This window comes from Pezoporus occidentalis, unplaced genomic scaffold, assembly GCF_034315485.1.
Source record: "Pezoporus occidentalis ecotype Australia unplaced genomic scaffold, CSIRO_AGI_Poc_V1 ctg219, whole genome shotgun sequence".
NCBI classification, from domain to species: Eukaryota; Metazoa; Chordata; class Aves; order Psittaciformes; family Psittacidae; genus Pezoporus; species Pezoporus occidentalis.
The window spans coordinates 495,083-508,110 of record NW_026914062.1 but is presented as its reverse complement, the minus strand read 5'-3'; the positions used below and the strand labels follow the sequence as shown (position 1 = coordinate 508,110).

The 13,028-nt window shown below is 47.6% G+C and overlaps 1 protein-coding gene across 1 annotated transcript in view; it reads right to left on the bottom strand.

Annotated features, from left to right (window-relative positions):
* The window catches only part of ACAP3 (ArfGAP with coiled-coil, ankyrin repeat and PH domains 3), a 75,470-nt gene extending 63,295 nt beyond the window's left edge, over nucleotides 1-12,175 (bottom strand). The window contains exon 1 of the mRNA XM_062620070.1: nucleotides 11,942-12,175. Within this exon, the coding sequence (XP_062476054.1) occupies nucleotides 11,942-11,988 (47 nt within the window). The 5' untranslated portion in view covers nucleotides 11,989-12,175. The remainder of the gene's footprint in view (nucleotides 1-11,941) is intronic.
* Nucleotides 12,176-13,028: the final 853 nt, after the last annotated feature.

Here is a 13,028-nt window from a genome sequence, read left to right as displayed (position 1 = left end):
ATTAGCAGAACAACTGACAAAGATCATCTGGTAAGTACCACACAGCAAACTCCAGCTCATCAGAGCATAGCACTATTCTGCTGATAGCTGGTAATTCTGGCTATCAAACTGAATGGATCTCTACATTCCTTTCTGTTCTGAACAGTATTTTTGCAGAAGATTGACACAGCCACAAGATTCAACCTCTCTGGTTCAATGTGCAGTAGATCTTAACACCACATCTCTAATATGCTTTGAGAAAAGTCCACGAAGTGATACAGGACTCTGCATCTGAAGTCTGCATGGAAAACGGCACTCATGCCCTTTAGTATTCTTCAGGCCTCTCTGAGCATCACACTGTCCAGTTCAGATCCTGGAATGTCAGGACTTCGGAGAGACACATTGTTAAGGACCAAATATTCTCCACCCTCAGGACTTCATCAGCTCATTTGCACCTTCCCATGAGTGACATTTTGTCTTCCCTACACACTTCAATCCATCTCACTGACAAGTAGAGATTGCTTGTCTGCTCATCAGAAGGCATTGTCCTTCCTGGCTTGCAATGATTGAGCTTTTGCAATATGGGAAGTGCACAATAAAGACTGAATACAGGAATATTCTTTTCTGAGGAAAGAAATATTATGTGAGCATATGGACTCCTCAGATGACATTTGTTTGCTTTCTTTTACAAGCAAAATAGATTTATCAAAACCCTTCTATCAAGCATTTCAGTCTTCTCCCCGGGTGAACTCAGCAGCATCCGTTTACCAACAGGGCTGGACGAGCTCCAGGAGGCTTTGTTGAGACTTCCCCTAGTCCATAGTTTAGCTCAATCCACCCTCCCCCAGCAGGGATCTCTTTCAGTATTAAATGCTCCTTGTTTCTTTTTTCTCTCCCTCCCCTGGGCCTTGGCTCAGAACTGGAGCTCCCCAACCTCTATGCTCCCTTTGTCTCTGTCTGAAAGGCTTTTCCTGTGTCGTGTCCTGCCAAACACAGCAAAGGTCTTGCCCTCTCTGGCAGCAGAAGTGCTGAAAGTGCTGACTGGGGGCAACCAGGGAGGGCCCTCGCCCCTTCCTTTGCTCTGGGAGAGTCAAGTGTCCTTTGCACCCTCCCAGAGGTTCCAACTGTTTTTTGCTGTGTCCCAGTGCCACAAAACACCATTTTTTTCCCTGTAGAGTCCTGATACCAGTGAGCAGCACAACCCTTTTCTAAGGGATGAGTCCATGGCTGTGCTACTTCGGCTCGTGCTTCATGGAAGCTTGCTCGGGGAAACAGGAGTTCTAGACACTGCTCATCCCTTGCTCTTCTTTATAGAATCCCAGACTGGTTTGTGTTGGAAGGGACCTTAAAGCTCGCCTAGTTCAGACCCACTGCCACAGGCAAGGACACCTTCCACTAGACCAGGTTGCCCAAAGCCCCATCTTACTACTCTCAAGGGTTAGGTATGGTCCCAGTTTTCTAGCTCTGACTTCCTCTTGCACCTCTCCAGAGGGAACACAACTGCTGTGACAGGCTGGGGCTGTCTTGGATCCTGCTCTGGAGATAGGCTGGTTAGGCTCATACACGGAGAAAATTCCCAAGCTCACACAAAAAGCCAGCGTGCTGGGGGTAGAGGGAATCACGGGCAGGAAACAGGGACCAGTGCTGCTTGGAGTAAAATTAATACATCCTCTGTACTGCATGATGTGGTCCAGGCAAGAGAGAACAAAGTTGGCATTGTAGTAACCAGGCCTCAGCAGCACAAAAAGAGTTGAAGCACAAAGTCAGGGGTCAGAACAACAGGGTTCAGCCCTGCATTTATCCTCCAGACTGAAAACTTAGTTAGAAACCTCCACTTCATGATTTCTTGGCATCTCACACAGCTCAGCTCAACCCACACCATTCAAAACTGCAGGTAAAAGAGAAGTATAGAGTACTAACTATGAGTAATTGTGATGAACACAAGCAAAGACTGAAGTCCCTGAGGAGCTGCTACAGCATTTTGGCTTCTGAGAGAAGCCTTTTCCCATCCCACCAATGTATCCATCAGTTGGAGTTTTCCAGTGTCTCAGTGCTGTTTACTAGTTTGGCATTGTCCCTCAGTTTCATGCATTCTCTCTGCATTCAGATGAGTCAGTGGCACTCCAAGAGCTTGTGCTATTCCAAACTCCTGGACTCAATCTGGCAGAACTGGTTTTATTGCACTCTTGGAACACTTAAGGCTGCCTCCTCCTCCTCCTCCAACCTTCAGGTAGGCTGTTCTCTGCAAACCCAGAGCACCATCTGAAGTGCCAGCCTCCAGATGGTAGAAGAAAGAAAAGCTGGGAAGTGTGTGGGAAGTGTAGGATAGGGAAGTGTAGGATAGGGAAGGAAAGGGAAGGGAAGAGGATAGGGGCTTCCTGTTATGTCAGTGCTATCACAGTGGCCGTTTCCTACATCCTGAGGGACAAATCCATACTTCCTGCCCAAACCTGGGTTTATCAAAGAGAACAAAGGGGTGATACTCTGCAAAGAGACTGAGCTGTGGGAAATGGCATTGTTTCACTGAGCTGGAATAGAGCAGGAACAAGTGACATGCTTCAAGAGCTGTTCTCCCAAACAGTTCTAGGGATTTCTGCATCACCCCAACACCGAAGTGTAGCTGAACCACAGTGATGTTTAGCTGATGGTGTTCTCAAGTGACTTCTAAGTAAGACACAAGAGTGTATACTTGTTTAGCCTAACTTTTCTTTGTCATAGGAGTACAGCTAAATCTCTGTGCAGATGCTTTACTGTAGCAATATATGCAGACCATGTCTGTAAAATCTGCACACTGCATTTTCAGCCCAATGGTCAGAAATTTAGCTGACAAAACCATGTCAGTCTCCTCTATGTGCTGTAATGACTGGCACAGCTGCCTGGATGCTGAGGCTACAAAACTACACCTATAGACATACAGACTCGGGGCTCTCTGTATCTCTGCATCTGGATGCATGCACATGGAGGCCTTACAGCTACATTTTATTCCCACTAAATATCCTCTTACCTTATCAACAGGCAGATGTATCCTACCTGTGGAAACACTGCATGTGCACATATGCATTTACACACATGTTCACACATGCTGTTTCTGTTAGCAGTAGCATTGAATGAAGAGTATGGAAATGATTAAGCCCTGCTGTGATGTGATGAAGCAGACTGGGTATGCAGAGAATGGATTAGCTCACTCTCTGATACTATATAATCTGTTTAGACTGTGCCACTCTATTGCTTATTTAAGGAATGAATGAGCACTTTGCTCTGGGATGTGCCACCCATGAGTTCTGACATCATCCCTTTGAGCCACTGTAATGAATATACTGCTTTGCTTTTAGCTATTCCCTCTCTATATCCAGTAAAAGTTCTGTGCTAGAACGATTCATTCTCAGAGACCACGTACACGTGTGTGCTCTTCCACAGGGAATTAAGTGATGGTTAACTGTATCAGAGCAACAGAATGTGCTTTGCCTCCCTCAAGAAGAGACCTGGCACATGAGCAAAGTAAACTTCTCTCACAGATAAGGTGAAGCAAGACAGGAACGTAACGAGTGTGGGCACACTGCACTGCACTCGGTTAACAGAGGATTGCTATGGGCTGTTGAGAACACACATACAACCTTGCCATTACCTCTTCCTGGTCCTTTCTTCCTTCCAATAAATCAAAGTCTCTGAACTTCAGAATTCATTCCCTACTTTACAAAACAAGAGACCAGAAGAGACAGCAACATGCAAGAAAAAGATCTGGAGATGCACAGCTTTGAAACAAACCCTCTCCAATGAGCCAAAACGTGCACCCACCACGTGAAAAGAATGGAACATTTTGCCCAGAGGTTTGTGTAGGGGCAATTATCTTCCCTCCTCTTCTTTTTTTTTTGGATGCAGTGGCTCAGAAGAATAATGAGCTCCTGCAGCAACACGTGTGGCTTACTCACTGCTTCTTTGACCTGTGTAGGTATTGTCTTACCTGGTTTGTCAGGGCAGATACTTGCATGCCTAGGATCTGTTCTCACGCACGGGACTGGTGGCACAGCCAGCTTCTTCACCACCACGAATATGGAGGAAGAAACACATTTAGACTCTAAGCCTTCAGGAGGAACAGAGTCTTCTGCATACCCTGTCCTCTTTCCTAACCTGTTGCACCAGAAGTAGAAGCACTTTCCCCTTTCTTCTAGCAGCTCACACAACAATGGGCAGAATGTGAAGCATAATGGGTGTAGATGGCCAGCTAGGATGCGTGTTGTGACTGCAGTTGTGGGCAGCTCCTTCTGGGCTGAGGCCAGCTTGGCTACAGCTGGGCACAGATGCAGTGGAGTTGCAGGAAATCAGCCTCCACCCTCCTTGCAGTGCATGGGAGTAATTGTTCATTTTCCTATGAGGTCCCACAAAGAGGAAGACTGACAGTTTACATGCTAGCTTTACATTAGACAGGAACCACATTACTGATGGGAAGAGCTAACAACTTGGATTGCAGGTCTGCTTCTAGGGCTCTTTAACCCATACAACCAAATTTAGAATGCTAGCAGAAGCCTGTTTTCTTAAGGAAAGCCAGTGCTTATGAAGCCAGAAAAACTCATGGTTCCACTGGCCTTCCTGCTGCAGCAAAATTAATACTGTGGCTGAAATTTCATAGTGTTATGAAACCAGGTTTTAAAGGGGCTGTTGCCATTTCAGGAAAGCTTGAGATTCCAAAGCTCTTGTGCTTGATTTTCACTCTTTCCTCCCATCCCTGCTCTTCCACTGCCCTTGAGAACAGAGTTTAGGATGCTACCTCTACTTTAGCAGAGGCTTTCTGGGGATAGCAGTTTCAGGTAGCTTTTAGGTGCAGGAATTAACATCAACTTCGTTTGCAGTGGTTACAGGAAACTGCTGTCTGGTTGGGAAACTGGCTTTTTCAGCAGCCTTATGTATGCGAACAGGGCCTAGGCATGCATTTGACCCCACAAACTATGTGAAACAGTAAGGACAGAGCCCAGAGACAGCTGCATCCAGACCCCAAGGCTCTCTTGTAGCTCTGATTACCGGTCTCAATCTTCACACTGTTCCCAATCTCCAATAATCCAGCGCACACACTTTCCATTCTGAGTTCATCTGTTACCCTGGTAAGATCCAATAACAAACTGAAAGTCTTCAGCCTCTTTATATCCACTGCAAGGCTTGAATAGTGTCTCTCAACTCACTGTACCTGTGTTAGTAACCTCAGGATATGTGCCCTACAAATCAGAAACTACTGCTTGACCACAGAAAGAGACTTGGAAGATCCCCCACCATGGATTTAGCTAACTCAGGAGTTGTAGTGGAATTTACAGTCTGTGCATTAGCAGATGAGACAGTGATTTATTCCTTATTCAGTGATGGCATCACATTATTGAAGGTGCTTTGGTATCACAAATACTAATTATATATTTCACAGGCTCTTGACTCAAATACGCAGGGTGACCCTTCCACCCTGTCCCCTTCCCTAAGCTAAGGAAAATGACACAACGCAGCTGTTGAAATGAATAAAAGGGACCTTCCTCAGTTGCATAATCATTGAGTGCCAAAGCAAGCAGCAGCCCTCAACCCCTTGACTCCCCAGTCTCCACTAGCAGAGAGCCTGGATTCCCTTCAGATAAAGCCTCCACACCTTTGTTTCCCATCACCACAGAACTAGCTTTGTGGCACCTTTCCAGCTTCCTGAGCTCTGACTTACCCCTAGAACACAAAGCTCCTGGCTTTGCAGTAACACACATCTCAACAGGAGCCAGTCCAGGGTCCAAATGAGTGAGGTTACTCCAAATGATGTCCCATTGAGCTCTTACTCTACGTGCTCACTTGGCCAAGCCACAGTCCTTCGAGGACCAGGCTTGGAACCCAGGGGCACTGCATGGTGCCAAGACAACCAGCAAAGCATAATTATCAAGACATGTGGCACTCTGTGAGGAGGAGTGGATGACTCTCCCACACATATTTCAATAGCACAGATAAGCCAGCATCAGCATCTCTCAGCCACAACACCTCTGGGGCTAATTACCCTCTTCCACCACAGGGCGACTGCTCTTTTGTTGGGTTTCTTTTTGCTCCTAGCAAGCTTTGTCATCTGTCTTCCAACCCTCTTACATTCTTGGTTACAGCTAGAAAATGAGCAGCTAGCAAAACCCTGATCTTGGCTTTCTCAGTGGCTTCTGGCCATCTTAATAGGATAAGGCCTATGGCTCCTTGTGGTCTTGCCCTCTGGAGGGCTTTAAGGGAAAGCAGTCCAGATTCAGCAAAGAATCATAGAATGGTTTGGGTTGGAACGGACCTTAAGCTCATACACCACCCTCACAGCAAAGAATTTCTTCCTAATGTCTAATCTAAACCTCTTTCAATTACACCTTTAGCATATGACAGCCAGAGTTTCACACTTTGCAAAACTTCTCCTCGTGAATGAATGACAAGCAAGACCATTCCAGCCATTCAGGTTGGACAGTTTTCTCCTTACACTTCTTACATGGAACCAGAAAGAGAGCCATGGAGAGAGAAAAATGTCAGAAGACTGTCAGTGACAAAAGATATGATTTTCATCTCTGAGTAGCCATGTACCTCCCAGCCAGAGAAAGACAATGGAGAGGAACAGCCACTGAAAACAAAAGCACCTTCCGACTCAGAAATGGGTCTGTTAAACAGCTAGAAACATGTCACAGTCTGCAGATGTTCTTAGAGGGTACATTCTACTCCAAAGCAAGGTGAGTTACAGGCGTGTTATTCTGGTAGCAAAGTCTATCATCAGATTATAAAATATCAAACCTTCCCTTGTCTGTGTGCTAAACCATGACATTTATGAGCTAGAACTCCCATGAACAGCCTGAGATTGTATTTCAGAGTTTAATATCATCCACTGCAAACCCACAGCTTCTAAGTGTGGGTAGTTTTATCTTGGGGGAAAGAAAAGAATTCAAAATCCTTTTGTGATTTGGAAAGTTGGGATGGATCAGTGGGGTTTCAGCTTCAGAACCTGGGCCCTCTGGGATATCCTCTTACGCTGTTCACAATTTAAAGTTACTAAGGAAACTGCTCACCAAAAATCTGGCACCAAATACTATTTATGAAGCCAAGCCAGAGATCTCAAGTCAGCTGTCACCCAGTCACTTCTCTCATACCAGGGGATTTTCCCTGACTGCACACTGAATAACTACCTTCAGATCTGCCCACTTCTCCTCCTGATGCAGGCTGAAGGACTGCAACTTCTTCCTAAGTACTTCAGGATTCACAGGGTAGTTTTGGTGACAGGGCCTATGACCTATGGAGGAAAAAAACCTGTGCAATGTGAGGGTTCTGCTGTGATCTGCTGTGAATGGGAATCACCAGACCAGCTAAAATGCCCTGCAGCCTCAATGGCAAAGGAGGGCCCTTCGGTGAAGTTGCCACAAATACACATAGGGGGTGAGAAGCCAACCCAAGAGGTTAGGGTTGGACCCCACCATAAACCATGCCCAACTACAACACCGGAAAAGGCCAGATTTGGGTCTGTATTACTGACTTCAAAGTGATGCCAAACAAGGGAGGCTGAAAGCCAGGAAGGGAAACAAAGCCTCACTGCATCCAGAACACACTGCACTGATGCATAGATATTTAGGGACTGGATCAACTGCTGTAACTGGGAGAGCATCTCATGGCTGGGACAGTGAGGAGAAATAACTATATGGTGACATCTCTGCTTTGACTTCTCCCTTTACATACTTCAGACTCTTGGACTTTTGAAGTGCAATGATGAAGAGATAAGAAATAAAGACAGGTATTATGATTGATACATATAATATCATGCTGCTTTCATGATAGTATCTTCTCTGTCATGCAACTAAACCAGCAAGTGATTGCAACTGTGCTCATTAGTCTCCAATTCAAAGAGAAGTTCCTATCTTCATGCAACAGCCATCAGGGATCTTGCTTACATAAGAAGCCTTGTGTAACAAAAACCAATTTCAAATCAATGCATGTGCTCTTTTTGATCAAGTGATTCAGTTGAGCACATGAAGATGCTTTCTTTGGCCATTCTGGCTGTACTTTAAATTTGCTTTTAAGCAACTGAAGCTAACAAGTTTGCCTTTCCTCAGAGTGCAGGTCAGTGGCCTGCAGTGCCAATTGACACAAGTCACACAGAAGCCACTGAAGTTATTTTCTGCACACTCACAAAGCATGGATGCACTAAAACTGGTTTTGCTAGCTTGAAACTTGTCTAATTCAATCTGTGATCAGACTTAGCAAGATCAGCTTGACTAAGGGTTTTAATTCTTCTCATTCTGCTGGAAACACCCTAGTAAGGGCTAGATGATAGTTTCTAAATGACTTCCCACTTTTTCTCTGGTAAATGACAATTTCTCTTTCCTTGCATCTTCCATAGAGCTAGGATGACACGCCTGGGTTTTAGTCTGCCTAATGAGAGCCACAGTAATGTGCAAACAGTGCTGCACACTGCTAGAACAAACATCTCTCCCATGTCCCTGGGTCACTGCCTCATGGCAGCGCTGCTCCAGGAAATCCTGGGTGTTTCTGAACTTCTGCCAGCCAAGAGGCTGCAAGACACGGGGGAAGTGAAGCCTGGCACCCTCGGATCTGGGCACCTACATGGGCTTGTGGAGCCTGTGCCTCAGTTGTAGGTCTCCCTGTCCTGCTAAGTAGCACTGAGGTCCCTCGGTGGCCTGGGGCTGGATGTGGAAGGAGGGATGCTGTTAGCTGTCTGCTCCCTTAGGTCATGGGAGCTCTAAGGGCTCCTCATGAGGAGATTCCAGCATCTGAGTCACTGCTCGGGTCAGAGCACAGCACCTCCTGGCTCACCCTGCTCTGCAGTGGGTAACCCTGACCTCACAATCTGATTAGTAACGTTAGTTAATAGCAACAACAATTACAATAGCGATGTTAGTTAGGGAAGTAACCAGTTATTTCCTTCCCTTGTGGGAATTACCACAGAGGCATTTGGGGTTTTCTGGGACCCAGAGTGCTATGGCCTGGTCCAACCTCTGCAATTTGCTCCTACTCTTCCCTTGTCCTCCTGATGGTTCCTAGAGTACATTTACACCCAGAATAAGTAACATTGTCCCTATCATCCACTTAATACCAAGTGAATCTTCTCTGAGCAAGGAGGGAATGAAGGTAGGGGGTAACCTCGGGAGCTGGCAGTGTCCTCAAGGACTTCCATTTGGCAAGAATGACCCCAACGTACTCCTCTAGCAAGGCTGCTTAGCAGATCTGCAAGAGTAAGGGCAGTCATGCGTTCTTTGCATCACTCCAGACCACTGAGTAGAATAAGTCAGAAACATATTCCTAGATCTCCCAGACTACTGCTAGCTCAACAGAGGGCTCAGTGCAGAAGGGAGATGAAAGCCACAGTATCTGCTGGGGTTGCATTCAAATGTACCAGAACTGGTCTTTCAAGGTAATTATACTTGTTTACTGGAATTGAATATACATGTCCCTGCAAGATGCCTCACAGAAATAAAGCTTATCTACCCATCTAAGGATCTGTACACATTTAAGTAACAAAATCTAAAATCAAAAGTTTTCTTTGTAGCAACTAGTCCCTATAAAGTAGGAGGCAGTGATGGATTGAGCATATACCAAGCATTGATTCGGAGTGTTTTGACATGCAATCAGATTTGATTGCTAAACTAGTTTGGTAGCTTTATTATGGGATGCTTAATACAGAGTTCGTTAATGCCTGTGCAATATATATTTTTTGGAAGTGGTTTTTTCCTCCCTGTGTATAACAGAAAACAAGTTGATTATCTCCAAGGCTCACTGTTGAGGAGAATAAGGCAATTGTAGCACAAGGCACAGCCCCTCGCTGGACGCTCACTGGGATGCAAAGGGGCTCTGTGCAGCAGTGGGTGCCGGTGGGAAAGGGAGGGTGATCCCAGCTAAGCACTATGGGAAATCTGGATTCAATTTTTGCCTCTTCCACAGACGCTTCCTCTGGTAAGGGACTTTACCTATTGCTGTGTCAGTCTGTTGAGACAGTGGATTATACGCGGTGCCTCATCTCACTTTTATCTATAGCTTGTCTCTAGTTTAGCTTGTATGGTATTTTACTTCTTTTTTGTAGTTGTAAGATTTTAGGGACATGTTAGCAAGAATTCTGCCGTGCACTATGGAAGAATCCTATCCCTTACAGCATCTAAGGATTCCCTTGTATTGCAAACAAATAATTGCAATGGAAGAACTAATTAAAGAGCTGGGACAAGAAAAGCATCCAAGGAGGCTAAAATCTGGACCCTTTGAGAAAGTCTGAAGGATTCTATTTTCTTTTTTTTTGCCAGTCCTTATAATGTCAGTATTTTCTCACTGTTTGAGGTGTTCACAATTTACAAACTCCCCTCCTACATGTATTTCAGCACTCCTGAAGTATGCAAGCTTATTTCTCTAGTCTAATCTCTTATTCTCCCTGTAACAGGCAGGCTGTGTCTGGCCATTTGGGAAATAGTTCATAATTCCATGCTTAAATAACTGCCTTTTGATAAAGGTCCAAGACAGCGCTCAGAGAGCTAGTTTGTTTTCAGGGATGGAGCAGACAGAGCAGAATGATGTTGCCTGCATACTAAGAAACTTGGCCCGAGGCCCACACACACACCAAAGGCAAAATAAATAAATAAGCATCTCAATCAATCTTGACATCACCAGGAAAAGGGTCACTGCCATGTGGAAGGAGACATCTGGCCACTGAAGTCACTGCTCTGGAAGGATGCCACTGAACTGTTCACATGCTCTGCAGCACAATAGGATAACATGACAGTCAAAAAAGGTAAAAAAAAAGGGGGGTGGATAAATTCTAATTGATGCTGAATGAGAGGAGGATTAAGGAAGGAGCTGCCCCCTTCTGCAAACCTAACATCTAACTTTTACCTGATGAAAAACTCCCATGGTTCCAATGCTAGACCAGCCTGTCATCTCACACGACACTATCCATTAGACTTTCAGAACCAGCTTTGGAACAAGGAAGAGCTGGATTTTACCATACAGCTAGAATGGAAACGTGTGGAGGAGGGCACTTTCCACATTCCCATGTGCAGGGCTAAGGAAGATGCACTTGCCCCGGTGTTTGTGTTACCTGCAGCTGTACACAACCACAACCACACACGCAGAATGACAGCTGTTCAGAGTAGCCACAGCAACAGACCGCTGCAGCCTTCCACATGCATCTTGTACTCCAAGGAATTATCTCTAAACACATTTAAAGGAAAATGCCAATTGTTCTATTTAATAAACAACAAGGTTTTGAGAAGGAGCAACAAGAATTGTCTGTGGGGAAGGAGAAACCTCTTGATAACTCTTTCCCTTATACACACAACCAACTTGCTTCTGCAGGCTATTGTCTCTCTTTCCCTCTGTCCCCATCCAGACACAATATTGAAAGCAGCAGGGGATTGTTTGCTATGGGAGCGCTGATCTTCCCTTTACAGTACCAGGGCATCCCAGCCCATCCAGACATCAAGCCAGGATGCTCCTGGCACAATGGAGCATCTGCACCCAGGACGTGGAGGCTCCTCTCCAGCCCTGGGCATTTCTGAACCAGCCTGGTTTAAACGCAGCACAGCCAAGACCGAGTCTTTGTTGTCAGAGCCCGGATTCCTTCAAGACCGCTAAAAAAATCCACCCTCCGAGAGATGGGAATGCGACTGCCTGGAAAACGCCTGTTTCTCAGCACTTTCCAGCTGATCCCCGCGGGTGCTGCCCGTTCTCCCGGTCACGAACGAGGGGTCCGGCGCTGCCTTGCTTGTTCTACAACCGGTCATTTCTCATCTACCCAGCGGCCGAGCCGGGCGGACGGAGGGATGCAGGGCACCGGCACCCGCAGGCCGGCGGCGGCGTGTGGCGGGGCCGGCTCCCCGCTCCTCACCGCTGCCCGTTCCCCCCCCCCCCCGGCCCGGCTTACCGCGGCCCCCCGCCGCCTAAAGCGATTATGGGAGCGCCCCGCTGTCCCGCTGCTCCTCCGCAGGGGCTTCGCGGTGCTTACCGGAACCGGGGCGAGTCCTTGATGCACTCCTCGAACTCCACCGTCATCCTGCCGGCTCGGCCCGCGGCGCCTTCAGCGGAGGAAGCGCATCGCCCGCCGGCAGCCAAGGACGCGGCGAGCGACCGACCGACTGAGGCAGCGAGCGAGCGCCCGCCCCCCGCGCCCGCCGCCTCAGCGGGATGAGCGCGCCCGCCGAGCGCCGCCGAACGCCACCGAGCGCCGCCGAACGCCGCCCAACGCCGCCCAGCGGCGCGAAAGGCCGCGCTGGCCCGGGCCCAGCCTGGGGCCGCCGGCGGGCAGAAGCGGAGGGCAGGGCCGCTGCGCCGGCAGCGCGAGGGTCCCCTCGCTTGGAGCGAACGGGCGGGACGGCGGGGTCCGTGTCCCTGCGAAAGGCGGCTCCCTTCCGAACGCTCACCCGGGGCCTTCGCCCCTCTTGCCGGGCGAGGGTGGGCTCTGGCAGGACGCTCGCGGCACCGTTTGAAGCCGTGGCAGCGATGCTTCGTGCATCACCTCATGCCAGGCGATCAGTCTGAGGTGCGGCTGCCATTTCCACAAAGAGCTGAGCGCGCTGATGGAGATCAGTGGGTCCAGCGCGATCCGAGAGTGGCAGTGTCAAAAGGATTGGCATCAATCCTGTTACGACTTAATCTAGTTTTTAATTTTCTATACGCAATGGATTTGCTGCTGCCATCAGCAGGGCAGCAAATCTGCAGTAACTCCTCTGGAGCCAACGTAATCACCTGAGGAAGGAAGACATCTGGGCCTGTGTGTCCGGCCGAACAGATCATGTTTGCTGCAGGACAGAGCAGTGTAATGTGGAATGGATAAACGAGGCTAATGATGATGGGTTTAGTTCTGATCCTCCACCCATCGAGCACCACAGACACAACAGTATAAACCACATCATTCACTGCAAGTTGAATAGGAGTTCAAGACTGGGAGAAGGGACTGAAGTGTAAATCATCACCTTTTAAGAGAATGCATCCCGTGTAACACAGACCTAAAGGAAAACAAGGGCCAGAGCATCTGAATCCACAGCAAAATGGATCATGATGAGGCCTCACCACAGGCACAGGCTGAGCCGTGA